The 15,048-nt window shown below is 33.3% G+C and overlaps 2 protein-coding genes and 1 long non-coding RNA gene across 4 annotated transcripts; 2 read left to right on the top strand and 1 right to left on the bottom strand.

Moving 5' to 3' along the window:
* Window positions 1-4,287: 4,287 nt before the first annotated feature.
* LOC112711124 (CLP protease regulatory subunit CLPX1, mitochondrial) lies at window positions 4,288-10,877 on the top strand. Of its 2 annotated transcripts, XR_011865884.1 has the most exons (16): window positions 4,288-5,406; window positions 5,773-5,834; window positions 6,054-6,148; window positions 6,285-6,364; window positions 6,677-6,727; window positions 7,057-7,131; window positions 7,207-7,284; window positions 7,400-7,456; window positions 7,895-7,965; window positions 8,076-8,175; window positions 8,412-8,516; window positions 9,189-9,251; window positions 9,486-9,532; window positions 9,851-9,973; window positions 10,088-10,240; window positions 10,515-10,877. XR_011865884.1 is itself a non-coding variant. In XM_025763693.3 (15 exons), the coding sequence occupies exons 1-15, from the start codon at window positions 4,570-4,572 to the stop codon at window positions 10,587-10,589; spliced, it is 2,025 nt and encodes a 674-aa protein (XP_025619478.1). In that variant the 5' UTR covers window positions 4,294-4,569; the 3' UTR covers window positions 10,590-10,877. The 2 variants fall into 2 exon arrangements, 1 of the variants encoding a protein (XP_025619478.1); XM_025763693.3 differs by lacking the exon at window positions 9,486-9,532 and having other exon boundaries at window positions 4,294-5,406.
* A 957-nt stretch (window positions 10,878-11,834) lies between these two features.
* Window positions 11,835-13,970, top strand: LOC112711126 (uncharacterized). Its single transcript, XR_003157245.3, has 3 exons — window positions 11,835-12,121; window positions 12,291-12,414; window positions 13,002-13,970. It is a non-coding gene; the product is annotated as an uncharacterized lncRNA (long non-coding RNA).
* Window positions 13,112-14,241, bottom strand: LOC112711125 (probable fructokinase-5). The gene is made up of 2 exons (XM_029289031.2): window positions 14,052-14,241; window positions 13,112-13,593 (listed from the first exon to the last, which is right to left on the bottom strand). Exons 1-2 carry the CDS (start codon window positions 14,232-14,234, stop codon window positions 13,129-13,131), a joined length of 648 nt encoding a protein of 215 aa, XP_029144864.2. The 5' UTR covers window positions 14,235-14,241; the 3' UTR covers window positions 13,112-13,128.
* Between the last annotated feature and the right edge of the window lie 807 nt (window positions 14,242-15,048).

The raw sequence follows: 15,048 nt of genomic DNA on the forward strand, positions 1-15,048 counted from the left end.
CCGTGCTGTGACAGAGCGCGTTGAACATTTTCACTGAGAGGACGGGACTGTAGCCATTGACAACGGTGATGCCCAACATACAGCTTGCCATGGAAAGGAATAAGAAGGATTGGATGAAGACAGTAGGAAAGCAGAGAGACAGAAGGGACAAAGCATCTCCATACACTTATCTGAAATTCTCACCAATGAGTTACATAAGTATCTCTATCTTTATTTTATGCTTTATTCATAAATCATCTATAACCATTTGAATCTGCCTGACTGAGATTTACAAGATGACCATAGCTTGCTTCATACCAACAATCTCCATGGGATCGACCCTTACTCGCGTAAGGTTTATTACTTGGACGACCCAGTGCACTTGCTGGTTAGTTGTGCGAAGTTGTGATAAAGAGTTGAGATTGCAATTGTGCGTACCATGTTGATGGCGCCATTGATGATCACAATTTTGTTTACCATGCCTCTACTTGTGTTTTACTTGTATTTTATATACTTGTGCTTTGACTGGGGTTGAGGAGGTTCGAAAGGCGATGGCGATGGGATCGCATGGCGGATCGGTTGGTGAAGGCTGTGGGACAGCAGTGTTTGATTAAAATAGAAATCCCCTAAGATAGAATACCCTTATATGGTACTACGGGTTAAGTTGTGTTAATGAATTCCTTTTATGCTGATTTGGTTTAGAATGCTTTAAGTTTGAATTATTGTGATGGATATGGAGTCTAGGATTGCCTTTGGCATCCTGGGGTCTTATATCTTGCATCACCAGGCACTGTTACCATACTGAAAACCTCCGGTTCTCATACCATATTTCTGTTGTATTTTTCAGATGCAGGTCGCAACCCACCTCAGTGAGTTGTCTGATTGGTAACAGGAGCGGAGGATCTGAATACTCTTTTGGAGTCTTTTGATTTATTATGTATATGTCTTTCACTTTTGTGTTTTGTTTTGCTAAGAGGCTTGTATTTGAGAGAACAAAAACTTGTATAAGCTGTGTTTTACTGTCTGGTTTCATTCATGGTCTGTATATGGCTAGCCGGCTTAAACTCCGCTAGTCGTGGATAGTGTCTTATGATATTATACTATTATACTATGATGTTTTGTTGTTCTATATCTGATCTTATGTGTTAAGTCAGTAGCTTCGTTAGTACGTTTTGCGCTTTTGAAATCCTATTTTTGTGCTATATTCTTCATCGGGCTTCTAGATATTATTAATTCCTTCTATATAATATATGTAAAAGCTTAGAACTGTCGTAACCTTTGATTAACCTTTGCTTTACGACGCGAGGTAAGGCTTAGGCTAATTAGGGTGTTACAGACCTTGTGAATAGAGATTCTTGAAGAATTATCTTGTGGAATTCGTCATTGGAAACGTCTCTCATGGTGTTAAAACTCGGTCTTCAACTAGAAAGGCAAGTGAAGAATCAAACATTGCTCTTCTCTCTCAAATGGAGCCTCAGAATGTCAAGGAAGCCCTTGATGACCCTTCTTGGGTAAAGGCAATGGAGGGTGAGCTTCAGGAGTTTTAGAAGAACCAAGTTTGGACATTGGTTCCAAGGCCGAATAGAAAAAAAGTGACCGGCACCAAGTGAATATTTCAGAACAAGCTAGGAGAGGATGGTAGCATTGCAAGAAACAAAGTAAGGCTAGTGGCACAAGGATAAGACCAAGAAGAAGGAATAGACTTTGATGAATTCTTTGCCTCTGTTGCCCAAATGGAAGCCATAAGACTTCTTTTAGCTTATGCTGCTTTTTGTGGTTTTAAATTATATCAAATGGATATCAAATGTGCATTCTTAAATGGTGTGATAGATAGAGAAGTGTATGTGGAGTAGCCACCTGGATTTGAAAATAAAGAATCTCCTAACCATGTTTTCAAATTATCAAAAGTTCTCTATGGTTTAAGACAAGCTCCTAGAGCTTGGTATGAGAGGCTTAACTCTTTTCTTTTGAAAAATGGTTTTCAAAGAGGCACTACAGACACTACTCTATTTATCAAGAATTCTAATAATTCTTTCATACTAGTCTAAATCTATGTTGATGACATTATTTTTGGATCAGCCAATGAATCCCTTTGTACAGAATTTGGAAAACTCATGACAAGTGAATTTGACATGAATATGATGGGTGAACTTCATTTTTTCCTTGGGCTTCAAATTAAGTAAACTGAAAATGGTATTTTTATTCATCAAGAGAAGTATGCCAAAGAATTCGGAGCCATATATGACTTGTTTTCTTAATTTATAATTAAAAAAAATCATTGAAGAAGCCTTATTTATTGTTGGTGTATTTTTGTGTATTTTTATATACTGTTTGTAGATCTATATACTCTTTTAGAGACGATGACATAGATTTAAAACGTGTATTTTAAAAATTTTAAAAGGGAAGTTTAGAGGAGGGTACAGTGAACTCTATAATTTTTATAGAATTCGCCGTGGGGTGCGGCGAACTTGCCCAAATACAAAAAAAAAACAGCATTTCAGTCAATAAAGTTCAGATGAATTTTAGAAAAATAAATATTTTTTTTTATAATTTATATTAGAAAAAAAATCCTATTGTGTTGCTGTGTATTTGGTATTTTGTCTTTTGTGTTTTATGTAACAAGTTTATTGTGTTAAGCTCTTACTTTAAAAAAAAAATATATAAATTTTTTAATCTAAAATTTTGTAACAATATACATAGAAATGTATTGAAGGTAAATATAAACTTTTAAAGAAAAACATAAAAAATAAATAAATAAATATTTTGAAAATAAACACAAAACTTTTGTGAGGATAAACGTATAAATTTTATGACGATAAAATTTTTGAGAGTAAACACATAAATTGTTGAAGAGAAGTATTGGAAGAAAACATAAAATTGCTTTAACATTAAGACAAAAAATTTTTTAATAATAAATATACAAATTTTATAACGAAAATTTGAGGGTAAATACAAATTTTTGAAAAAAAAAAACATAGGAAGTAAACATTCAAATATTTTGGTGGTAAATATAAAAATTTTATGATAATAAACATAAACAGGTTTTGAAGATAAATACACAAGTTTTTGAAGATAAATATAGGAAGTAAATATTAATATTAATTAGAGAAATACATAGATTTTGTGATGATAAATAAAAAAAAAACTTTTGAAAGTAAGCACACATTGTTTTTAAGAAAGAAATATAAGAAGCAAATATAAACATTTATTGACGATAAATAAAAAAATGTTGTAATGTTAACACAACTTTTTTTTTAAGATAGACAAAATTTTTTTAAAAAGAACATAGGAAGTAAACACATAATTTTTTTTATAAACATATAAATTCATATTTAAGTTACATCTGATTTTATTCAATTAAAATTTTTGTTATTCTTTTGTATTATATATTCAACTAAAAGTTTGTACTTTTTAAAATAATTTATGTGTTTTTTAACTTAAAATTATGTTTTTGTATAATTAAACTTAAAAAAGTTAATTTATTTGAATGAAATTTTTTATTTTTAAAGAAAAATATAAGAAGATATAAAAATTATTTTGTACTAATAACAAAATATGCAAATAAGAAAAGGATAAAAATTAACATATATGAAAAGAAGAAAGACTAAGGGCCGTTTGAGAAATTTAGAAGTAACTTTTTTTTTTTTACTTTTGACTTATGAAAGGTAATAGTATTAATGTCTGGTATAATTTTTAAAATCAAATTGTAACTTTCTAAGAAACTATTTAGGAGTTTATAGAGAAGTTAAAAAAATGACTTCTCTCATAATACTTCTACTTTTCATTATATTTCTATAAAATAAGCATTTTTAGAGTTAAAAATCTAAACACAAAATAATTTATTTATAAATTACTTTTAACAGAGTCATTTATTGTTTAAGTTATTTTATAAAAAAGAATTTAATTAAGTTAGTTACCCAAATTAGACCTTAATAAGATGAATAGGATGATAATTATAAGATTTGAATTGCAGAATTCACAAGTATGTATGAATAATTTGTTTATTAAAAATATTTTTTTATTTTTTTGGTGACTTATTAAAAATATTTATTTATGTAGTATGACTATATTTTGTTAGAAAAAATGATTATAACTCATATTTGTAAATTTAAAAAGAGTAAATCACAAAAATTATCTTCGAATTTTAAAAAAATAATATCACTCTCCTAATTATTAATCTTTTATTGTCGAAATTGAATTTCCAGTAGGTTTAGAAAGTAGTGATTAATTGTTTTAGCTTAAGAAAATATTCAAAGGTGAATGATGGAAAAAAAAGAAAAAAGAAAACACGCTCAAATAAAATTCTTTATTCAGTCACCAAAAAAATAAAATTCTTTATTCTCAGAAAAAATACAAACTATTTACTTTATCCTCTCTATTCGTCTCTCTTATACAGAAACACATTTTCTTGCAGGCAATACTTTCTTTGTGTGCTGAGCTGAGTAAACTAATCACCCAACCCAACACGGAAGAACACGAACGAAAATGGCATAAACAAATCAACACACAGATCCCAAAGCTCCAACCTCATCTCATCAAAATCCCAATTAGTTTCTCTCTTTTCTCAACCCCCGAAATTGCTCCCAATCAATGTCTCGAATACTCTTCACTACATGGAACAAGCACAGAAACAAGCTTCATCCCAACCCAAAAATCCTTTCTTCTTCTCCTTCTTCTTCTTCACATGCCTACTTCGCCCTTTCGCCCCATCATCATCAGCAGCAGCAGCAGCGTCACCGCGTCCTCACCAACACCAGCACTTTCTTGTTCTACCATAGGCTACTCCAGCACCGCCAAAAATGGGGCCGTGGAGGCTCGGACGACCCGATTACCCGGTCCAGGAGGATCCGAGCCGATCCGAATTGCCCACGCTGCTCCAGGGACATGATTGTAATTGACAACCTCAAGCTCCCAACTCGCCAGGGAGGTCACCAATTCAATGGTACTGTGAACCTTTGCCCCAACTGTAACGCTGCCTATTACTTCAGCCCTTATGGCGTTGCGCCTCTTCAAGGTAGCTTTTTGGAGATTGGGGCTCAGAGGGTCTCTGAAAAAAACGATCTTGATGATGATGATGATGTTGATTTTGATTTTACTAAGGTGCCTAGGAGAATCAATGGGTTTGGTGGTAGAGTGTTGAATAGTAATGGTGGTGGTGGTGGTGATGGGGATAGTAATGCACCTGGTTCAGGTGATGGGAATGGTGGTGGTGGTGGTGTTGCTGTGCATAGTCCTCCAGGGCCACCTTTTGCTCCTCGTGTTAATGTTATAAGGGCTTCTGGGCCCCGAGAAGGTGGTTCCGGTGGCAGCAGTGGAAGTGAGAAGAGTTCATGGGGTGGTTCCAATTTGGGGAGGGACTTGCCAACTCCAAAGGAGATTTGTAAGGGTCTTGACAAGTTTGTAATTGGTCAGGACAGGGCCAAAAAGGTATTTTCCATATGTGCCTGACATTTTTTATGGTTGAATCATGCCCAAATTTGTTAACTCTGTTTGTATTCATGCTTTGTTTAGTGTGTTAATGATTATTTTGCTCCAAATTATCAGTACTCAAAGTACATTGGATCCTATGCTAATCATGTTTGTCTATAAATTTACACATCATGATACGATGAGAAGATGGATTCTATGCAAAATGATATTTGTGTATAAATTTAGTTTCACTCTTTCTGTATGGTGCCTGAGTGGAAGAGGGGGAAATGCTCAGAGTTATAAGTTACTGTTAATGCATTTTACTAAGTTGTGGACATTGGCTATATAATCATTAATTGTGTATATATATTTTTGCTGTTGAAGGTTCTATCAGTAGCTGTTTATAACCACTACAAAAGAATATACCATGCTTCTCAACAGAAAGGGTAAGTTTTTTCAGTTTTCCTTCCATTTTCTTGGTTCTATTCCTTTGTGGAACAGTAGTTGATGCTGCTGAGATCAATTACTTGCCCCCTCTATTAATGTTTCCTTGCCCTACACCCTTCCAGGAGATTCTGTTCATCATATCATTTATATAATGTCATCTTCAAATTCTTTTATCATAATTGTTTTCTCTGACTGAATTGACTGATTTTTAACACTAGGTCAGAGGCTGATTCTGGAATTCCAGAAGGATTAGATAATGATGATGTCGAGCTGGAAAAGAGTAATGTTCTCTTGATGGGTCCAACAGGGTCCGGTATGAAGTTCTCAGCAACCACCTTTTTTTCCTTCTTGAATTTTAAGCATGGATTCATTATGTCCATGACGTTTGCTCTGTCATCTTGTATCCAAAATTACATGACTTTTATGCTGATCTAACTTCCATCAAATAGGGAAGACATTACTTGCTAAGACGCTAGCTCGGTTCGTGAATGTTCCATTTGTCATTGCTGATGCAACAACCTTAACTCAGGCAAGTATGTATTCATTGATGAAGTCATTTTAAAATTTGGTAGCTTAAGAGTTGAGTGGAAGGAAGTTATGAAATGACAATGTTCTATTCATTTTCCTGTCTGAAAATCTGAATTTTCAAGTTATTGAGTAAAAAGATTGAATTTAACTTTGAAGCTTTTTTTTTTTGAAAGAAAAAGAACAAAAACTAAAAATTCATATGAACAATCTGGGTGGTCAATTTGTGTTAACCTATTTTTGACTTTAGGATTCAATTGCTGTCTCAAGTGTTCAGATTGTCGTTTATCTAAATGAAGAAATGTTTTTTTTGCAGGCTGGTTATGTTGGAGAAGATGTGGAATCAATATTGTATAAATTACTGGCGGTATGTGAATTATTCTGTAGGTTTATGATTTATTTTGGTTCTTACTTAGTTTTCTAGGAATGAACCTTTTAGTGACTTTCCGAAAGAATCTTGCATGTCACCACTTCACTTAACAACAGCTGAAGTTTTTACAGGAATTTGTCTTCAACAATACCCAATTAACTTTATATAAGTTTTTAAGAACCTAATGTCCCTATGATTTGCTGGTAACAGCTTTTGTTAGCAATGCAGATTAATGCTATGATCTATGGGATATTCAAAAACACTGTAAACATCTGTTCCTTGGTTCTTGACATCTCATTCTTATGCTTTTAATTTCTTCTAAAAAGGCAGCAGAGTTCAATGTTCAAGCAGCTCAACAAGGGATAGTCTACATTGATGAAGTGGACAAGATAACTAAGAAGGTTTTTTGCTATCTTAATTTTCCAAGTTCATAGTTTTGCATCCATGATTACTTTTAACTGTTATATATATTACAGGCTGAGAGCTTAAATATTAGCCGAGATGTTTCAGGCGAGGGTGTTCAGCAGGCACTATTAAAAATGCTGGAAGGAACTGTGAGTAAACTTGGAAACTAATATCGGACTGCACTATTGATAATCAGTTTATCAATAAGTGAATGTTTCGGAAAATATAAGTATTTTGAACTTGGATTTATTCCTTACTTTGTAGGTAGTAAATGTTCCTGAGAAAGGAGCAAGGAAACATCCACGAGGTGATAATATACAGGTATGTTTCATATCCATGTGTGCACTTTGATCTGATGAGAATATTTTCTGACTCACATATCTTTTTTTTCTGTCTCGAGTCTTGAAAGGCTTTTGTGAGAGAAGAAAAGGAGGAGGGAATTTAATTTTGATTATTAAATATTTTTCACTCCTATAAAAAGCAATCGAAAGCACAAGTACAATACAACCGTCTTATTGTGTGATGAACACTAATGAATGTAAACACATAAGTGATTACTGATGGTTGAAGGATAATGATGGAGGAAATGTAGGATTGATATGAGAAATAGTTTCTTTAACTTTTTATCCACTTAGCAAGTAGTTGTTAATATTTTGTTAATGTGGGTCAGCTTCCATCATCATCTACTGCAGTATGAGTATAATTCCAGAAAGTCCCTAGATTTTTAAATAATTGTGCTATCATTTTTATGATATGCAGATCGACACAAAGAATATTCTTTTTATATGTGGAGGTGCCTTCATTGATCTTGAAAAAACAATTTCAGAGAGGTAAATATCTTTTTATTCCTGCCTAGTAAGACTCTCTGTCCAGATTTTTTACATATGCTTTGGTTCTCTCATAGTTTTAATTGAATTCAAATAATTTGTAAAATAAACAGACGACATGATTCTTCCATTGGTTTTGGAGCACCAGTTCGTGCCAATATGAGGACTGGTCAACTAACAAATGCAGCCATAGCATCATCTTTACTTGAGTCGGTGAGAATTTACTCTAATTACCTGACTCGGAAAACTTGTTCCCCTTCCTAGAAAACTAGATAATAGATAAACACTCATGCAGATAAAAGTTAACAGATTATGCACTTAAACTATTATGATTCAGTATACTTCCCACACTTCTCAGCAATTGAGAATCAGAAAATTAGATTAAAGAATGAAATTATTGTGGCCGACAACCTTCCAAATGCATCTAAAAGTTGCATTAGTAATTTCAGGTGGAAAGTGCTGATCTTATTGCATATGGTCTCATACCAGAGTTTATTGGACGATTTCCGATTTTAATTAGCTTGTCAGCTTTAACTGAAGAACAGCTTATGCAGGTATTCATTGCATATATTTCTTTCAATTTTATTGTAGCTTTTCCTGGTTTTTTTTAATAGTCTAGCGCTCCAAGGACTAATTCTGCTTGTCGTGTGCTGTGGTGAATGTTGATCATTTGGTTTTGTCACCACCAAAGCTACCGAATTTCTATTTTTGAGGACTATCTGCCACCGTATCTAGTAATTTTTTTTTTTGCATGTTATTGGTTATTGTTTGATATTATAGAGTGCAATGGTGTCGTTTGATCCATATAGCCGATCCCACCTAGTGGGATAAGGCTTTGTTTTGTTGTTTGTGGGATTTAATACTATGTGGTGTATGACATGGGCAAGCACAAGGACAGAAATTTGCGTAGTGGTACAAGGGTCCTACAATAATAGCATTGGGAAGGAAAAAGATTCTCTAAAGTGAGGAAAATTGTAAAGTGACAAATTAAGGGGATTAATTACCATTGAATTTGTAATTTCTATCATGTGCGAGTCCCATTACCTTAATTCAAGGGTGATTAGGCTATCACTTTTTCACTTTACCAACTTTCTCACTTTAGAAGTGTTTGATCCCATTGGGAATATATATAGTTGAAAACCTGCCTAATTTAGGAAAGAGATTCTATTCTAGATTCTGCTCATACATCTAATCATATGACCGTTGAAATTTTGTTGGTTCTGCAGGTTCTCTCAGAACCGAAAAATGCACTTTCTAAGCAGTACAAGAAATTATTTAGCATGAATAATGTAAGCAGTTTTCTCTATTCTCTCTCTGTCTCAGATGCTTGTGTATCTCTGTGGCATGAAAAACCAAGCCTATGTTATCATTGTCTTCCAAGCAACTAAATATGGGCATTTGCAGATACAAATGAAACTTTAAATTGGCTGAAATGATCAATTGATGTGTTTTCTATTCTATACTACTGGTTTGTCTAATAATGACTCGGACTTAATATTATATTTTCTTTCAAATTCTTGTAGAGTTAAGCTTCCCCTCATCCTTTTCAAGACACCTGTGGTCATCTAAAGTAATTACTTGTTTCCCTATATATCTTCAAGCTTTTTCTTCCTTTAATCTTCTGATCTTGATTTAGCTTTCTCAATTCATCGTCTTCCCGTTACTTTTTCTACTAAACGTTAAACATGACTTTTCTACTAAACATTAAACATGACTTAATTCCTCTGCCGACACATGGTGCGTGCTTTAGATTTTATGATCTTGTCAACATTTGGGGTTGGTATTTTTTTGGTCGAAACTGGTCAGAACTACTTGTTCGGAATGTTCAAAAATTTTTCTGTGCCATAATTCATAAAAGATTTTATACTTGTATAACCCTTCTCTTCAGGTCAAACTACACTTCACAGAGAAAGCTATGAGATTGATCGCCAAGAAAGCAATGGCAAAAAATACTGGCGCCAGGGGTTTAAGAGCCCTACTGGAAAACATTTTAACTGAAGCCATGTATGAGGTATGAAAATGTCTAACAATATATATCTTTAAATATATATGGCCATCTTTGAAGATCTGAGAGATTATCGGTCTATTTTTTTCTACTGATACATTGAATGCTTGTATGCAACAGATTCCAGATGTCAAGACAGGAAACGAACAGATTGATGCAGTTGTTGTCGATGAGGAATCAGTAGGATCAGTTAACGCCGTTGGTTGCGGAGGAAAAATTCTCCGCGGCGAAGGTGCTTTGGAGCGGTACCTTGCTAAGATGGAGGACTCAAAGGTATGATATTATAGCTCATTCTGGCTAAGAATGTTATATGTATCCTTTGGTGCCGGTCAAGACTTTAGAAACAGTTTAAACACGCGATTTTAGGTGCTTTGGTGTTGTTTGATCCATGTAACCGACCCAACTAGTAGCACAGGGCTTTAGTTGTTGTTACTCATCCATGTAACAAGCCCTTGTGAATGCATCATTCAGAGTTGTTTCTTTCCATTTGCAGCACTATAAGAATGTGCTAAGGTTGTTCTGACACTTTTTGCCACATGAATTGTAGGTTAAGGGTGATGTAGCTGAATCTGACTTGCAAGATGGGGAACAAGAGATCACATCAAGAGCAATGAGCATGTAATGTTTATGTCTATACTTCATACCATAATAATCAAGATGTATAATGTCATTGTTATTGTTGTTTGTAAAAAGTATATTCATAAGTTGCTGTAATTATCCCTTGTATAACAGCATAGCTACATTGGATAGGAAGGAAATAGAAAGAAATGAAAGATGTAGCATTGCTAGTTTAGGCAGCACTTAATACAAAAGTTTAGGGGTTTTACTTTTCATTTAAATAAAAACCTGGCATTGTGCAATTTTAATTGACATTTTTTAAGTACCTAAGAATTATATTATTCCTAATAAATGAGTAATGAACCCCTTACAATAGAGTTCAGTAATGTCTTGCAGTCTTTTTTTTTTCTCGTCAATGATTGGTGTGGGGGATGGGGGAATGATCATTTATTCATATTATAGTAAATTTGAGCGTGATCTCAAATCCAGTAACACGGCAAGTCATATTGGTCAAAATTTTAATTAGTTTCATATTTATAGATTCATTCTTTTGTATTATACATGTTTTGACTCTTAATAATATCAATTTATTATAGTAGACAGTCATTTTTGTATGCAAACAATTAAAAAAAGTTGACTTGCGATATCATCATCCATAAACTGAATATCGTCATTCATATTGTTAGGAATGTTTCGTTAGCATGATATATTATTACTTAATTCCAAAATCACTCCATTCGTTGCTTTTGTTATTGTCATTTTTTACTGTGAATGAATTAATGTTGTTGAACACAAATTGTCTTAGATATATGAATTGTATTAGAAAATGTACTAAGTGATAATGAAAGAACAAGGGATGGTTAAGATTATCAGTTATTTAAAGGATATAAAATCACTTGAAATTAGCATGATTATATAGTTTAATCTCAATTTTTTTTATAAAATTTAGAATTTAATTTTTATGCACGACAAATAAGAGTTTTATCCAGATATCCAATTCTGTATTCTCAGTCTCACATTATTAAAAGTAACTAAATTTCAAATCTATTGTTTAAAATGTCATCTAATCATGAATTTGATTGAATTTTCGATAGAGTAAAATACATTGTCATACATCAAAATTAAACTATAAAATTTAAGTCTAACAATATACTTCAAACACTCATCTTAGATTAATCAGTATACCTAATCACTTGTCTCACTGTACCATCAATAGCTTATAAGATGGGAAGATAAAATGAGAATGAATGGTGAGACCATTATGCAAAACAAAATTATTAAAGCCTTGTCTAATTGCCTTTATTGCCAGAGATAAATTTCTCAGCTTCTGAGCGGGTCGGAAGTGCTGGAATTGCTCCCTTCTGTGTTGTACATATTGCTCCACAAGCATTGGAAAATGTCAAAGCCTCTCTCAAGTTTTGCTCCTTCTATAGAGAGAAAGATGAAGACAATGTTATTGTCTCCCTAGTATTACCATAATTATTTATGGTGTGTGTGTCTGAGAGAGAGAGAGAGAGAGAGATTACATCAAATATGGAAGAGTCCCGGGCCACAGATGCGAGAAAAGAACCAACAAAAGAATCACCAGCACCAGTGGTATCAACTGGCTTAACTGAGAACCCTGTTACCCTTCCTTTAAATTTCTGCAGTCAAACAATACATGTCCAAATATGTGTAGTTTTGATCAAAAGTAATGTCTTAATTCAATTAGAAAATTAAATGCTTTTTTTTTTCATTTTCTAATTAATTCAGATTTCTTTTTTAGAACAAGGATGCATAGTACCTTGGTGAAATATCTGCAACCCTTCTCTCCATCAGTGACAAGAAGCAACTTCAGTTTGTCATGCCAGAGGGACATAACAACTTCTTCCTTCTCAGAATCTCCTTGTGTAAGAAAGTTAACTTCATCATCACTAACCTATTTAGACCATCATCAATTAATTAGAATAAAACTATACGGTTTTTTAAGTGATCATGCGACAATATTTGAAAACCTACAAATAAAGTGTTTGTGAGAAATATTTTTAAAATATATGAAAAGTCATATTTGAAAAGTTGTATCTCTTGTGAGTTTGTAACTCACTGAAGAGTTGTATCCTATTAAACAGTTTTATCTCGTTAAAGAGATATTTCTCTTCATTAATATAAATAGGACATCAGATTGGTAAAACAGAGAATAAGAATCCATTCATAAAATTCATAACTTCTATCTTTTTTATCTCAATACATTTTTTATACATAGAAGAAATAATAAACAATATCATTCTATGAAATATCATTAGTATAAGACTTTTGATTGTGTGAGTGTATACAGGTCAAATGTTTTTTATTGTATAATATAGAAAATTTGTTAGTAACTCATTTTACACACCACAGTTAGATTGAAGGAATGGATTAAGCTTAAAAAAAATTGTATGTGATACATGGCTAAAACTTTAAGAGTGTGCTATTATATCCTCTAATATTTTTGTTGCAGATTCAGTTTCCTCAGTCCCTTGTCCCAATTTCAACAAATTTTCAAGAATCCCAGTCCAAGTTCTCATTTATAGACATATAACTCAATTTAATGGTGAAAAAGAAAAAAGAATTTGGGTGTTATATATTTATAGTGCGGTAGAGGCCGTCCTACAATTCAAGAATAGATTAAAAAAAAATTCCTTGATGAAATCAGCATCAAACCAAATGCTCTTGATTCCAGACCTAGCAGTATCAGGAGAAGGCCACAAAGGGATCCTCACATTTGGATCATAAGAAAGCAAAGCACCGGCTTCTCTAGCAGCTTTCATGGCTGCCAAGTGTGCTGATCTGCAAGGCTCTGATATGAGGCTAATGGATCCATAATGGAATATCTTAGCCTTCTTGATCAAACCAATGTTCAACTCAGACTCCTTCAGCATCATATCAGCACTGGGATTCCTGTAGAACATGAATTCCCTCTCTCCATCCTTTCTCAGTGTCACAAATGCCAATGCAGTTCTTGCTTCCCTATCAAAGCACACACCATCTGTGTTCACCCCATTTTGATTCAATATGTCAACTAGCATCTTTCCAAATTCATCATCTCCCACCTGTCACGTTATTGCAGTTTTGAGTCTACATGGCAAAGAAAATGTGACTTTTAATTCGACTAGCAACTATGCTACATATAATCAGCTATCTATAGAGGATACATGTTGAAATACAAAATACACACTGAAAATAATGGCTGATTTGGTGCGCACATATATTTTTTGTTGGATGTGGGTTGTGATGCAAATTTCTCAATCTATATAGAAATATTGATTATTTGTTGGGAATTTTCAAAACTTGAAATTCTGAATTCGCATGCAAGTAATTTTCCCTCCGAGTGGGGGCAACTATTAATAGTGGATTTTTGTTACAAAAAAAAATCACAAGTAAAATATCTAGAGGTGTTTTGCTGGTAATTTGTCAGCGATTTCAAGCATATTTGCCGATTTAGCTGCTGATTAATTGCTAGTATAATCGATGATCCTTGAAATAAATTGAGAAGAGATTAATTTAGTACCTTGCCAACGAAGGCAGAGTTACCACCAAGTTTAGAAATGGCACAAGCAACATTGGCAGGGGCACCTCCGGGTGCTTTGATGAAGGCACGAGACTCAGCCAAGGAGACTCCGGCTGTGTCCGGAACAAAATCGATGAGCATCTCGCCGAATGTTATCACTAATGGATCCGTTGAGCCTGCCATCTTTTTCTTATTGTTTTTCTTGCTGTTGTTCTTGAAACCTCAAAAGAATTGCAACCTATGGAGTTATTGATATATTCAAAACTTTCTCACGATGCTAATATGATGCCTTATGTACATTCATTCACTAAGCATTCTTATTAGCCAAAAGAAACGGTTGAAACTCTAAAAAATGTTTATATTAATAAATTATAAGCTTCTAACATAATTAAACAAATATAAGAATTTTTAAGGAGTTTGAATTCCTAAATATTGATCCTGACTGAATAATTATTATTCTATTATATTGGTAGGACTAAAGTACAAGGAATTAATTAGGTTTGACCATTAAATTGAAGTTAAAATAATAACTATTTCTATGCCAATGTGAGTATGTTTAGCCATTTTTCTAGGAGCTCTCAGATAACATACATAAAAGAGTAAGAAAAAGAACACAAGCTTGATCCGAGAATACTTGCTTTTGAAAGGGGACAACTGAAATCACCACACAAACTCACTCATCATGTAACAAATGACAAATGGTAGCTTGAAATTTTATAGGTTCATACTCAACCCGTTTCTGTAGGAAATGCTAATTTTTATGTCACAAAACACTAAGGTTGTAGAAACAAAAACTTATGTTTCAATATACAACTTATGTCATATGACAAAGAGACATAAATTTTTTGCCTTTCCATATTATGAGGGACTGTAAGGGCAGAACTTGTTGTGAAACTTTCTCTCCAAGTGTGTCCTCATCCTATTTCATTTATTCCAATTTTGCCCTACTTAACATAAAAATCTATTCTTCATTGTTTCACATCACGAAGAAGCAACA

This window comes from Arachis hypogaea, chromosome 9 (genome assembly GCF_003086295.3).
Source record: "Arachis hypogaea cultivar Tifrunner chromosome 9, arahy.Tifrunner.gnm2.J5K5, whole genome shotgun sequence".
Lineage (NCBI taxonomy): Eukaryota > Viridiplantae > Streptophyta > Magnoliopsida > Fabales > Fabaceae > Arachis > Arachis hypogaea.